Here is a 15,161-nt window from a genome sequence, read left to right as displayed (position 1 = left end):
CTCTGCTGCCAATGACTGGAACGCATTGCAAAAATCACTGAAGCTGGAGACATATCTACATCATAAACAAATATGGGTTTCTGCTCTTTTGCACACCAGTATTTATACTTGCACATCCTCATCTGCACATCTATCACTGGTGTTAATTGCTCAATTGTAATTACTTTGCCACTATGGCCTATTTATTGCCTTACCTTACTTAATTTGCACACACTGTATACAGATATTCTATTGCGTTATTGACTGTACGTTTGTTTATCCCATGTGCAACTCTGTGTTGTGTCGCACTGCTTTACTTTATCTTGGTCAGGTCGCAATTGTAAATGAGAACTTGGTCTCAACTGGCCTATCTGGTTAAATAAACAACAACATTAAAACAGTCATGTGACGATATGGTCCTAAGCCTCTATGTTAGCATACAGTTAATATGAAAAAGTTAAAGAAAAATGCAATGCTTTATTCCTTAGTCCAATATTTACTTAGAAATAATATAAAACAAACAATTATATAACAATTTCCTTCTGGTTTCTTTGGCATTCATTGATACAAAGACCACTACCACAATTAGGTGGAATGTTTCCAACTATATTGAATTCCTTGAAGTACATAGATTAAGTTGCAGAAAATATCCATTGTTATCCCGTATTTCCGTTATAAAAGAAGTTCTAGGTAAATACGATCTGAAATAGGGCTGTAAAATAAAGCATTGCCAACATAAGAGAAAACCATAAAACACCACCATAAAGCAAAACATTCTCATAAAACCAGAAGTATCTAAAACATTTATTTACAGATATCAAGGTGATGGTTAAAGGTTGTAGACAGAAGTAAATTACAGTGCTACAAATAGTCAGATTTAACAGTCTGCAGGAAAGCATTGGTACATAAATTATCTACGTGTGCATTCAATTTGATTTTAGCCAAAGACAAAATAACATAACAAAATGTACTGGAGGCATTGAAGCTTTCAGAAAAAAATCTTAATCACTAAACAATAGTTATCGATCTGATCATCCTCCAATAACTTAATGTAACATCAGATAAACACATATGTACTATAGTATACACTTTTAGTGTAGGTTCCTCTAACTAGTTAAAAGTCCATGCAATCCCAAATATTAAATGGCCCACTTTTTTTTTTTTAAATCCATGGTCCCAGCCCACATACCATATATTACACACTTTACCATTACCAATCATGCAAACACAACATAAAGGATCAAGAAGCACCTGAGATTCATCTAAAATAATTCCCAAAGGACAAAAGTCATCCAGTTATTTAAACAAAGCCTAGCTGTGACAGATAGTCACGTTCATTCAGCTTTTGCAAACATACTTTTCTTACGTTTTTCCACATAATATGTCATGTAAAAAATAGGAATTTAGATTAAAAAGGGAAATGTAATTGGTAGAGTAATTGGTAAATAAACCCAGTATGTGGTTCACCTTGGTTTACTGATTTCTCCCATCTATAAGAGTAGATGCAAACTGATGCAAACAAACGCTGAGTGAAATTATCCATAGGACTGGGGAACAACATGTGATTTCCCATTGGTCATTTCTCACATCTATCCGCCAATTGGAGAAAGTCTCTGAATCTGAAGACACCTATTGGACAACATGCACCAATGGGAGAGCACAAATTCTGGGGGTGTATCATTGACCCAGGGTTGACTAAAACAATGGACACTGGTTCCAGTGGAGGTGTGAGACGGGGAGAGAGGACGAGAGAGGGAGCGATAGAGAGAGGTGAGGAAGGCCACAGCCTGTTGTGTGAACCAATTGAAATCCAAGCACAGAGGAAGTGACCGTGACACAGCGGCCGGTGTGTGGTTACCCAGTGAGGTTGGGCTGGGGTTCTCCTTCCAACACCCACTCCCCTTCACATCCCATCCCCACTCCCCTCAGCAAGGGGGTAGAGAGCTGCTCCATTCATGAGGAAACAGACAGCAAGACGACCTGAAGCAACCTGAGTGCAGTGCACCTCCCCTCCTCTTTCCGCCAGGTCACCTGTGTGAGTTGAGGTCAGTGATGTTCCGTGTGGTCTCTGTGTGTCACAAGCTCTATCATCCTCAAAGCTCAATGGAGCGTCTCTCAGTGCACCACCCTCTAATTCTGACTCAGAGGTTATCTCAGGACATCTGAAGCACGTGGTTCAAGACTGAGTGGGAGAGAGGGGGACTATGCTATTGGGTTAACATTACTTAAAAACCATAAATATTTCTGATAAAATACTCTTCTGTGCTCTCTTTTGACAGACCAAACAAATGGCAAATCGCAGTGCAACTACCCATAAATTGAGCCCTCAGTGTGATAGTGTGCATGTAGCACACATGCGTGAGTCGTGTGTGTGTGTGTGTACAGTAAGAGGCTTTGCTAATAAACATCTTTACAATCAACGTAATTTAGGAAACAGAATAAAAACAATAAAAAAAAGACTGCATAGAAAGTTGGTGGCCAGAAGCTGGTCAGTCTGTAATTAAGCCCCGAGTCCTCCACCACACACATACACACACACACACCACTTCTTAGGAGTCCGAGGAGGTGGATGAGATGGTGCGGCTCTTGGTTTTGGGCACCACCAGGATCTCATCCCCATCTTGGATCATGTACGAGTGGAGTGCCCGGCTGCTGTACTTCATCTCTTCAGGTCCCAGCGCGGAGCCCAGCTCGCGGGCGATGTAGTACAGTCGCATGCCGTTGGCTGGAAGCCCCACCAGCGCCCTGAGCTCCTTCTTGAGCTCCCCAACGGTCTGCTCCAGCCGCAGGCTCAGCGCCTCCGTCCGCTCGCCCCAGCGCACCTCCAGGGTGGCCGTGCAGGGCGGACGCAGGTCCACCTCTGCCAACGGGGCAAGCTGCCCGTACTTGGACACCAGGACGTGATACCTTTTGAGATAGGACAGGATGGATGAGAGGTTGGGATTGGTCATTTGTTCGAGAATAGTGGTGATTGGTCATTTGACAGGCAGTCTTGTACATACAGTACCTTCGGAAAGTATTCAGACCCCTAGACTTTTCCACATTTTGGTAAGTTACAACTTTATACTAAAATTGATAAAAATAAATAAAAGAATCCTCAGAAATCTACATGCAATACTCCATAATGACAAAGTGAAACATTTTTGTTGAAATGTTCGCACATGAATAAAAATAAATGAAACAGAAATACCTTATTTACATAAGTATTCAGACCCTTTGCTATGAGACTCGAAATTGAGCTCAGGTTCATCTTATTCCATTAATCATCCTTGAGATGTTTCTACAACTTCATCGGAGTCCACCTGTGGTAAATTCAATTGATTGGACATGATTTGGAAAGATACACAACTGTCTATATAAAAGGTCCCGAGCTGGCTGCCCTGTGAAACTGAGCAATCGGGGCAAAGGGCCTTGGTCAGGGAGGTGACCAAGAACCTGATGGTCACTGACAGAGCTCTAGATTTCCTTTGTGGAGATGGGAGAACCTTCGGGAAGGAAACCATCTCTGCACACCAATCAGGTCATTATGGTACAGTGGCCAGACGGAAGCGACTCCTCAGTAAAATGCAAATGACGTCCCGCTTGAAGTTTGCCAAAAGGCACCTAAAGACTCTCAGACCATGTGAAACAAGATTCCCTGGTCTGATGAAACCAAGATTGAACTATTTGGCCTGAATGCCAAGCATCACATCTGGTGGAAACCTGGCACCATCCTTACAGTGAAGCACGGTGGTGGCTTCGGGACAAGTCTCTGAATGTCCTTGAGTGGTCCAGCCAGAGCCCGGACTTGAACCAGATCGAACATCATGAAAATAGCTGTGTAGCAACGCTCCCAGTCCAACTGGCAGAGCTTGAAAGGATCTGCAGAGAAGAATGGGAGAAACTCCAAGTACAGGTGTGCCAAGCTTGTAGCGTCATACCCAAGAGGACTCGAGGCTGTAATCACTGCCAAAGGTGCTTCAACAAAGTACTGAGTAAAGGGTCTGAATCGTTATGTAAATGTGATATCAGTTTATTATTTTTAATAGATTTGCAAACATTTCTGAAAACATAATACCTCATAATGTCAAAGTGGAATTATGTGTAGGCCAATGACACAATCTCAATTGAATCCATTTTAAATTCAGGCTGTAACACAACAAAATGTGGAGAATGTCCAGGTGTGTGAATACTTTCCAAATGCCTTCAGAAAGTATTCACACCCCTGGACATTCTCCACATTTTGTTGTGTTACAGCCTGAATTTAAAATGGATTCAATTGAGATTGTGTCATTGGCCTACACATAATACCTCATAATGTCAAAGTGGAATTATGTTTTTAGAAATGTGTATAAATTAATTCAAAATGAAAAGCTGAAATGTCTTGAGTCAATAAGTATTCAACCCTTTGTTATGGCCTAAATAAGTTCAAGAGTAAAAATGTGCTTAACAAGTCACATAAGTTGCATTGACCCACTCTGTTGCAATAAGTTTTTAAGATTATTTTTTAATGTCCATCTCTAGCTGCTTGCTACTTTCAGTCTGCTACTCTGTGGCAATATACACCGCTGTCCTGGTCCAAACACCACAAAGCAAGCTAAAAAAACTATGCCCAAACAGTGGTAAGACCGAAGAACTCAAAAGCGGTGGCCTGTGACATTTGTGATGCGTTTGTTCACATAAAGTATGGAGATATCCAACCCCTTGTCATATATTGAAGCTGTAAAGTCTCAAAGTAACATTTAGCTTGTTTGCAATGTATGCTGTTTAAACGCAGCGCCAAACATTGGGATGCTGGACACAAGCAGGGATGATGAGTGCAATCTAGATGAGATAGTCAACTTATCAGTAGTGGGGACAGACAATGACATGTTTGACTGTTACAATCGGAGAGGACTTCACTTTATCCGTATGAACGCATGGAGCCTGCAATCGGAATTAAAACACCTCGCTTCTAACACCTGGGCTGCAGTAGTTGCTGTGACTGTGACATGGCTCGATGGGTCAATTGAGGACAATAACATTAAGCTAACGGGGTTATAGCATTCATAGAATTCACCGAAACGGTGGCGGTGTGTTTTTACTTGGTATTAAGTGTTTTTTAACCCTTGTTTATAACTGAAAATAGGTCTTGAAGTTGAATGGGTAGATATACTTCTTCCTAAATGTCGTCCTGTCACTGTTGGTGTCTGCTTATTGGCCTCCTAAGCAGAATAATGTCTATGATTTGATGATCAAATTGGTGTGATCAAAGTATTTGCTGATAGAGAATGTATTCTGCCTTGTGATTTTAATACAAATGTGCAGTTATCACCCAAGAACAGTACACAAGTAAATGCCCTCTATAACTTTAATCAGTTATTTGGACTGAAACAACTGATTGTTGAGCCAACCCAGGTATGTATTGACAGTCAATCAACTTTGGACTTGATTATTGTGTCAAACCAAGGGAACATATGTCAGTCAAGACTTTTAAATATTGCATTTAGTGATCATATGGTAACCAACTGTACCTGTAAGAAATCCAAAATGCTGCTTGAGCCAGGTAATAACTTCATGAAGGTACGGTCTATGAAACAATACTCAAAGGAATGTTTTGTAGAAGTACTTGGGAATTTGGATTGGGCTCATGTACTAAACTGTGATGTTGATCAAGCTTGGTATCTTTTTAAAGATCTGTTTGTCGGCACTCGACTCTCTGGCTCCGATGAAACTAATTTGAATCAAACAGTGGTCAGGGAAATGGATCACCTCCGAGATCTTAGACCTTATAAGGAAAGGGATCACTACCTGGCCAAAAGGACAAATCTACAATACGATTATGATGGTTATATTAACTATAGGAAAGATACAAAACGGATAAGTCCAAATCCCAACATTATAACAACGCTGTTAATAATGACAACTTACACATGCCTCGTAAACTGTGGAAAATGTAATAACATTGGCTCAAAAACTCCCCATTAGGTAAAATCCTGTAATATTGGCCTGGATATTGATTATGTTTTATGCTATGAACAAGGTTTTACCACTATAGCCTCATCTCTGGTTAAGAAGTTACCCACCTGCTCTGGACACTATGGCCAGTCTTTCATTAATAACTTTTACCATAGCAAAGGTATGTTTGAGCTGTGCATGGTAACAGAGGACAAAGTTTCCAATCTACTATGCTTAATGAGCACAAAACAAAGCAAATGGGCTGAATAACCTTCGTGCAAGATTCATAAAGGATAGCGCTTGTCACTGCTAAAATGATACTACATATTGTAAACCTTTCTATTAGTGCTGGTACATTTCCCAATGATCTCAAAAGTCTGGGTGGTTACGCTCCACAAGAAGAGCAGTAAGACAAATTTAGGAAAATACAGGCCTGTGTCGATCCTCAGCACCTTATCCAAAGTTGTTGAGAGAATTGTTTTTAAAAATCAACTTGAGGGATACCTTCGAGCACAAACTTCATTATGAACTCAAATCTGGCTTTACAACAGCTCATTCTACTGATACTTGCCTTGTACACCTTTTTGACCGCGTCAAGCAGGAAAGTGAGAAGAGGAACTATGCAGGTATGGTCATGTTAGACTTGCAGAAAGCATTTGACACTGTGGACCATGATATTCTCCTGATGAAACTGAAAATGCATGGGTATAAATGATGTAGCAGTGAATTGGTATAGGTCTTATCTGAACAACGGAACACAAGTATGTAATGTTGGTGATGTTCTGTTAGAGGTCAAAGAAATATCCTGTGGAATACCGCAGGGATTCATTTTAGGGCCTCTCTTATTTCTAAAATACGTTAATGATATGCCAGAAACAGTAAAGTGTAAACTACTACTTTATGCTGATGACTCAGCCATAGTGGTATCTGGGAAGGATACATTTTACATAGAGGAGAACCTGAGTAAGGAATTGCATTTTGTTAGATTGGTTGACTGACAACAAATTGTTGCTACATTTAGGAAAAACTTAATCAATTTTGGTTGGAACAAAACTTAGATTGCTTAGGGCTGACAAGATAAAAGGTAAACTGTGCAGGCCAGGATAATTAATCTAAAACAAGTGTACCTTATCATGGTCTGTCCCTACATCAATCCCTTTCTGGAGACCTGCTAAAATTATTTCTAAAATGGTGAACATTTTTTATATTTTTTATATCATAACACTAGATATTTTAACATTAAAGTTAAGAAACTGCTGGTCTCAACCTTGATTCATTTTGATTATGCCTGCTCTGCTTGGTATAGTGGGCTATGAAAAAAGTTGAAAAAGAGAATGCTGGTCATGCAAAATAATGTTATCAGGTATATGCTTAATGTCCCCTCTAGGACCCATATAGGGGTACAGGAGGTGGGCTTGTTACCTTTGAAGTGCAGAGTGGACCAACTTAAATGTAATCTTATGTTTGACATCTTAAATGATCATGCTTCAGGCTATATGAAAAACCACATTGATATGAGTCTTAACCAACACAGTCACAATACCAGCGCGAGTGTGATGTCTTGTAAAACCCCAAGAGTAAACAGTACTGCGAGGAGCACATTTTCTATACAGGCATTTGTCTATGGAATAGCCTCCCCTTGGAGATCAAGCAAAGAAAAAGTATAAGCTTTAAAAAGCAGGCAAAGGTTTTTCATTTGGACATGGTTGTCTAAGTAAGAGAAACCCCTCCACTGCCCCTTGTGCCCCCTACTGCTGGGCAGGTGGATTTATTTGAATGATAGGTATGATGTGCAGTGAAGATTGTTTTTTAAGGTTGAAATGTGAAATGAATATGGCTTATTTTTAAGGTTAGGGAAAAGTGTAGTGAATAGTGACACTTTTTAGGATATCAATATAAATGAATGTATTTATGGTAGTTTGTAATTTTGTCTAGCCTTTTATTCATTTTTTGTGTTATTGTATTTGCCAATCGAGAACCACGTTGGAAACAAGCGTTTTAATTAATAATTTTAAGTGATATCCTTGGTCCGCATTGTACATTTTGTTGTATGTCTGTTAGCCAAAATAAATTCAATTCAATCTCATCTCTGTACCCCACGCATAGACTTGTCTGTAAGGTCCCCGAGTCGAGCAGTAAATTTCAAACACAGATTCAATCACAAAGAACAGTGAGGTTTTCCATTGCCTCGCAAGGAAGGGCACCTATTGGTAGATGGGTTAAAAAAAAGCAGACATTGAAGAATATCTCTTTGAGCATGGTGAAGTTATTAATTACACTTTGGCTGGTGTATCAATGCAACCAGTCACTACAAAGATACAGACATCCTTTAATGGCTGTGATAGGCAATAACCGAGGATGGATCAGCAACATTGTTGTTACTCCACAGTACTAACCTAAATGACAGAGTGAAAAGAAGGAAGCCTGTATAGAATAAAAATATTCCAAAACATGCATCCTGTTTGCAATAAGGCACTAAAGTAAAACTTTAAAAAAATCTGGCAAAGAAATTGGCTTTAGGTCCTGAATACAAAGCTTTATGTTTGGGGCAAATCCTACAACACATCACTGAGTACCACTTCATATTTTCAAGCAGGGTGGTGGCTGTATCATGTTATGGGTATGCTTGTCATCACCAAAGATTAGAGAGTTCATTAAGATAAAAGAGACAGAATAGAGTCAAGAACATGCAAAATCTTAGAGGAAAAGTCTGCTTTCTAACAAACACTGGGAGACAAATTCACTTTTCACCAGGACAACCTAAAACACAAGGCCAAATATACACTGGAGTTGCTTATGACACTGAATGTTCCTGAGGAGCCTTGTTACGGTTTTGGCTTGAAAATGTCTGTCTAGCAATGATCAACAACCTACTTCACAGAGCTTGAAGAATTTTTAAAATAATAAATGTTCAAATATTGTACACTCCAGATGTGCAAAGCTCTTAGAGACTTACTCAGAAAGACATTCAGCTGTAATTGCTGTCATTGGTGATTCTAACATGTATTTGCTCAGGGTTGTGAATACTTATGTAAATTATATATTTCCGTATTTAATTATCAATACATTTGCAAAAGTTTATACTAACACATTTTCACTAATTGTGTGTCGAAGGGTGGGAAAAATAATCACTTTAAATAAATTCTGAATTCAGGCTGTAACAACAAAATGTGGAATAATTCAAGGGGTATGAATACTTTCTGAAAGCATTGTACATTATGGGACACAGACCATTTTAATCCCACATGTTTTGCAGACGTGATGTACACTGAGACAAACTGTTCTCTCTCAAACAAGCATATTATTTTTCAGTTTAATACAAAATGAATATACCTGAACGATAACACCAGCGAAAACATAATGAAAAGGTTTGCAGTATTTTATAGTCTAATCATTATCTAAGAAAAAAGCTTTTTCTGACACTGTGGGGGTAAGTTGGGACAAATGTGTTAGTGAATGAGTGTGTGTTTGTGTGTGCTCGCTAAGAGTGGTGTGCTCGTTTGGAAAACACAGTGAGCCCTCTACCCCTCTCTCAGCCGTGAGAAAGCCCCCACTCCCCCCTCAAGGGAACACTGAGGTCGAGATAAGGAACGATTAAATAAAATCCCAGAGAAAAAGCCTTTCTCTTTTCAAAGCTACTATACCATCTGGGCCAATCAAAGCAATTTCCTCTTCCCACCCCCAAAACCCCGCCTGGCCGGGGTTTCAGTGCGTGTGTGTGTGCCACCGTCATGGGAATTCTACTCCAAGGCCCCAGTCAGTGCACAAAGTGCCATTCTGTGAGAAGCCCATTTCTACTCTCACTTAAAGGTCTCATTTAATGTGGTAACTAACCACTCATACACCTCTGTAAATTACATTGCGAGAGATAATGGAGGTATAGTAATGCTAAATGCCATATTTAATGGTCCTGTGGTGCCTGAAAAAAAGCTGTGGCATTCATTTAATACCCGTGTTTCTATCTATACACGGCCAAAAGTATTGGGGCTAATACCTTACATCTACCCGAGATCTCTTAGGGACTTATCGTCTGGCATTTCATGCCACTCTCACTCTCTGTTCTTTAATCCTCCTCAGCTGCCTGGTTGAGAGATGACGTGCTAAAAGGTTTGTGTTACGTTGCATTTCCTCACTTCCCCGTTATGCCCTCAATCCCCTTACTCTGTCTCTTAATAATGACCCCATGCCCCATCTCTACATATCACAAGGCCCTTCCTCTTTATAACCCCCCCTTCTTTACCCAGACCCCTCTGTAGCCCCTTTCTCTCCTTACCTCAAGTGCACTCCTCTCCACACCTCTCTTGTAAACCCCTCCTCTCTCTCTCTCTCCTTACCCCAAGCCTCCCCAGTCTCTCCACTCTCGCATCGTTTCAATCTCCCCAAGCGGTTTCAGAAAGCTGCTGACGACCACCAACTAGCTCTATTTTCATGACACCTGACCATAGCACTGGTTCAAATCCAAGTGCCAATTCCGTTTATCAAACTCCAGGCGGTGCTTTGATCAGTTGACATGAAAATAAATATCTTTGGCCATGCACAACAGCGGTGGTTTTGGTGTTGAAAAACAGAAGCATATGCAGAAAAGTAGCTCATACCTACTGTAAAATATGGTGGTGGATGTTTGATGTTATGGGGATTTTATTTAAAAAAAAATGTTTTTACTTCCACTGGTCCTGGATCCCTTAAGGTCAACGGCATCATGACCTTTACTAAGTACCAGAGCATTTTAGCCAAAAACCTGGTTGCCTCTGCCATGAGACTGACACTTGGCCACAAGTTGATCTAGCAGCAAGAAAATATGCCAAAACACATCAAAATCCACAAAGAAATGGTTAATTGACCACAAAACCCACATTTTGCAATGGCCATCTCAGTCTCTGGTCTTGAACCCCATTGAAAACCTGTGGTTTGAATTGAAGAGGGCAGTCTAAGGGCAGACAAATGATATCAGGGATCTGGAAAGATTCTGTTTGGAGGAATGGTCTAAGAACCCTCCCAACGTGTTCTCCAATCTCATAAAACATTGTAGAAAAAGACTCAGTGTCGTTATCCTCGCAAGGAGAGGGTGCTACAGTATTGCAAACAGAATCTCTTTCTCTGAGCAATTGTATTAGTATAATAATATATTATTTTTAGGTGATCTGTTTATCTATAGCTATGACTAAGACGAGGCTACGGTTATTCAAAGGCAGCTGTCCGTCAAATCTGTGCAGGCTGCCGTGTTCACCAGTTGTTTAAAAGGAGAGAGAGAAATATAATTAAACAGAGGAAAAGTGAGCAAAAGAAAACCAAGAAAGCGGTTTGCGGCTTTGAAACACTTCCATTGCAGTACCCTGATTAATCTGAGACACTGTGGGGACGCTGTATTGGTTTGGAGTCATTGGTCCACTGGCAGAAACACACCTGCAAAGAAAAAGAAAACCCAAGCACCCCCCCACCAAAAAAGGCACTTTCCCCACATAATTAGGAGGACAATATTCACACAGAGCCGAGCTACAACAGGTCTGGTTACACAGGGAAATGAGTCAAGCTCTCAATCTCCCCCTTAAAGGAAAAGAAAAGAGAGTGAATGAACGAGTGAAGGAGGAGGAGGTCAAAAAAATAATCTACCTGCCACCTTGTGTATCGGTTTTCCGATCTGAGTATTCAGAGGCACAAAGAAGTCATTGAGTAGGCAGTGACTGGTGCCATTGTCTCGCAAAGGTTACTTTCCCCCAGTCAAGGAGCGCGCTTTCCCCCCGAAAAGCCTCCCATCACATTCTCCTAAGGTTAAGTGGAATGTGGCTGGCAAAAAGCGTGGGCAGATTAATTTTTATGCATGGGCCCGAAACCCCCCCCAATAAAATTCCCATCATGGGAAGTCCTGAGATGACAATATGTTACGGGACGTCAGATGTGTTAGAACACTGAGGGGACATAAGCAGAGAGGTAGGTGGTATCTGAGAGGTACTGACTCAGTGATTCCTGTCTGCTGTTGAGGTTGTTGTCTCAGAGGAATGATAGTGCTATTAAGAACAACCTCCATCTGGTTCATATCAGAAGAAAAATGTGTGCGTGTGTTTACAGTTCCTCTGACATACAGTAGCTCTACCTCAACAGAGTGTGGAGTGTGTCAACAGTACCTCTGAGGCAGCATCTCTTCAGAACAGTCCAGGTAATGTCTGATGAAGAACCTCTCAGCGTCTTCCCTCTCTCCTTCCGTCACCACACTCCCATTCAACACAGTCACAGATGGCAACCTGCAAAATGACAAAGATGAGTGTGTGTGTGAGACACATTTACACAAATCAAACAGGTGTGTATTCAATTGTGTTTGTGTGAACCTCTTCAACAGGTTGAATAACCCCCCACCTACCATTGTACTTGTACTTTTCTTGCACTAACACCTGTACTTGCCTTTTCTCACTAGTAGTGACTTTGCTGATAGCTGCTTAATTGAAGAAAATGTTTACATGCTATTGTGACATGTGGTTGCCTTTCAGAGCTACCTTAAGATGAAGCACTAACTCAATCACTCTGGATAAGACTAAAATGTAAATGTGTGTGTGTGTGTGTGTGTGTGTGTGTGTACACTCACTGTGCCACGGTGAGGCTGCGTCTCTCTTTGTTGGTGTAAGGCTGCAGTAAGGGAATCCCCATCAGCCTCGCCTCCTCCAGCTTAGGGAAGAAATTCAGCCTCTCTATGTCCTCCCATCGGTTAAGTCCTTTAGGACACACATGTGCAAACACACGCATGCATGCACACACCCAAGGATATGGAAATGATCAGCACACATTCTCTATGGAAGGCCAGGATACAGTATTGACTATGGCGTACAGAACTAGTACAATACAATACATAGTCCTCATCTATTTTCACATCAGAGAGATCAGAGGGCTCTTTCAGTGATTGAATGTGTGTTTATATTAGTTTAATTTATTTAGCCAATATAAAAAAGGGGGTAAAATGCCTTTAAAATGCCAAATGTAGTGTTAAAATACATTGGAATGTAACAGAACTCAAGCTCTTCTCAGTAGACCTACTGATTTCCAGAGGGTTCCCTGTCCTGCATGAGAAAGGTACAGAAGCAGAGGAGTAAGAACAGGAGAAAAGGGAAGGAAAACAGGAATAGTGGATGAAGAGTTATTAGGTAGAGGAAAGAGGGATTTGTGTTTATACAACGGATGGGTCTAATCCTGAATGTAGATTAAAACCGCATTCCAGAAGGTGTCTATTCCACAAGTTAACACCAGCTAAATCTGATGTTAAAATGCCCATTTACTCTGTTCTATCTCACTGAGCAATCTGTCTCATCAGCCCAGCCAGTATCTCACATTTCTTTTAGACTAACATTTCGTTGTTTTCAACAGCGGAGATTTGTATAAACCTTGCAGTCTGTCTCTCCGACATTTGCAACATTGAATTTGCATATTTGAACAATCTCCAGATGTCCCTCCATATTAATGAACATGTTGGGAGTTGGGATGAGACACAGGCAGGCAACCTTTCTCAGCCAGTCGAAATCATGAATCAGCATCATTTTTATGGATATATACAGTTGTAGCCAAAAGTTGAGAATGACACAAATATTAATTTTCACAAAGTCTGCTGCCTCAGTTTGTATGATGACAATTTGCATATATTCCAGAATGTTATGAAGAGTGATCAGATTTTACATTTACATTTAAGTCATTTAGCAGACGCTCTTATCCAGAGCGACTTACGAAATGGTGCATTCACCTTATGACATCCAGTGGAACAGCCACTTTACAATAGTGCAAACCTTTTAGGGAGAAGGATTACTTTATCCTATCCTAGGTATTCCTTAAAGAGGTGGGGTTTCAGGTGTCTCCGGAAGGTGGTGATTGACTCCGCTGTCCTGGCGTCGTGAGGGAGTTTGTTCCACCATTGGGGGCCAGAGCAGCGAACAGTTTTGACTGGGCTGAGCGGGAACTGTACTTCCTCAGTGGTAGGGAGGCGAGCAGGCCAGAGGTGGATGAACGCAGTGCCCTTGTTTGGGTGTAGGGCCTGATCAGAGCCTGGAGGTACTGAGGTGCCGTTCCCCTCACAGCTCCGTAGGCAAGCACCATGGTCTTGTAGCGGATGCGAGCTTCAACTGGAAGCCAGTGGAGAGAGCGGAGGAGCGGGGTGACGTGAGAGAACTTGGGAAGGTTGAACACCAGACGGGCTGCGGCGTTCTGGATGAGTTGTAGGGTTTAATGGCACAGGCAGGGAGCCCAGCCAACAGCGAGTTGCAGTAATCCAGACGGGAGATGACAAGTGCCTGGATTAGGACCTGCGCCGCTTCCTGTGTGAGGCAGGGTCGTACTCTGCGGATGTTGTAGAGCATGAACCTACAGGAACGGGCCACCGCCTTGATGTTAGTTGAGAACGACAGGGTGTTGTCCAGGATCACGCCAAGGTTCTTAGCGCTCTGGGAGGAGGACACAATGGAGTTGTCAACCGTGATGGCGAGATCATGGAACGGGCAGTCCTTCCCCGGGAGGAAGAGCAGCTCCGTCTTGCCGAGGTTCAGCTTGAGGTGGTGATCCGTCATCCACACTGATATGTCTGCCAGACATGCAGAGATGCGATTCGCCACCTGGTCATCAGAAGGGGGAAAGGAGAAGATTAATTGTGTGTCGTCTGCATAGCAATGATAGGAGAGACCATGTGAGGTTATGACAGAGCCAAGTGACTTGGTGTATAGCGAGAATAGGAGAGGGCCTAGAACAGAGCCCTGGGGGACACCAGTGGTGAGAGCGCGTGGTAAGGAGACAGATTCTCGCCACGCCACCTGGTAGGAGCGACCTGTCAGGTAGGACGCAATCCAAGCGTGGGCCGCGCCGGAGATGCCCAACTCGGAGAGGGTGGAGAGGAGGATCTGATGGGTCACAGTATCGAAGGCAGCCGATAGGTCTAGAAGGATGAGAGCAGAGGAGAGAGAGTTAGCTTTAGCAGTGCGGAGCGCCTCCGTGATACAGAGAAGAGCAGTCTCAGTTGAATGACTAGTCTTGAAACCTGACTGATTTGGATCAAGAAGGTCATTCTGAGAGAGATAGCGGGAGAGCTGGCCAAGGACGGCACGTTCAAGAGTTTTGGAGAGAAAAGAAAGAAGGGATACTGGTCTGTAGTTGTTGACATCGGAGGGATCGAGTGTAGGTTTTTTCAGAAGGGGTGCAACTCTCGCTCTCTTGAAGACGGAAGGGACGTAGCCAGCGGTCAGGGATGAGTTGATGAGCGAGGTGAGGTAAGGGAGAAGGTCTCCGGAAATGGTCAGATGAAT

General features: G+C 42.0%; 1 protein-coding gene across 6 annotated transcripts in view; it reads right to left on the bottom strand.

Annotated features, from left to right (window-relative positions):
* Positions 1-768: 768 nt before the first annotated feature.
* The window catches only part of LOC118389903 (tubulin-specific chaperone cofactor E-like protein), a 35,792-nt gene continuing 21,399 nt past the window's right edge, over positions 769-15,161 (bottom strand). For all 6 annotated transcript variants that reach the window (XM_035779865.2, XM_052529704.1, XM_035779866.2 and 3 more), the window contains 3 exons: positions 12,473-12,599; positions 12,018-12,134; positions 769-2,886 (listed from right to left, as the gene is read on the bottom strand). In XM_035779865.2, the coding sequence (XP_035635758.1) occupies positions 2,529-2,886; positions 12,018-12,134; positions 12,473-12,599 (602 nt within the window). In that variant the 3' untranslated portion in view covers positions 769-2,528. The remainder of the gene's footprint in view (positions 2,887-12,017; positions 12,135-12,472; positions 12,600-15,161) is intronic.

Source organism: Oncorhynchus keta, chromosome 11, assembly GCF_023373465.1.
Source record: "Oncorhynchus keta strain PuntledgeMale-10-30-2019 chromosome 11, Oket_V2, whole genome shotgun sequence".
Lineage (NCBI taxonomy): Eukaryota > Metazoa > Chordata > Actinopteri > Salmoniformes > Salmonidae > Oncorhynchus > Oncorhynchus keta.
This window is presented reverse-complemented; position numbering and strand designations above follow the sequence as displayed.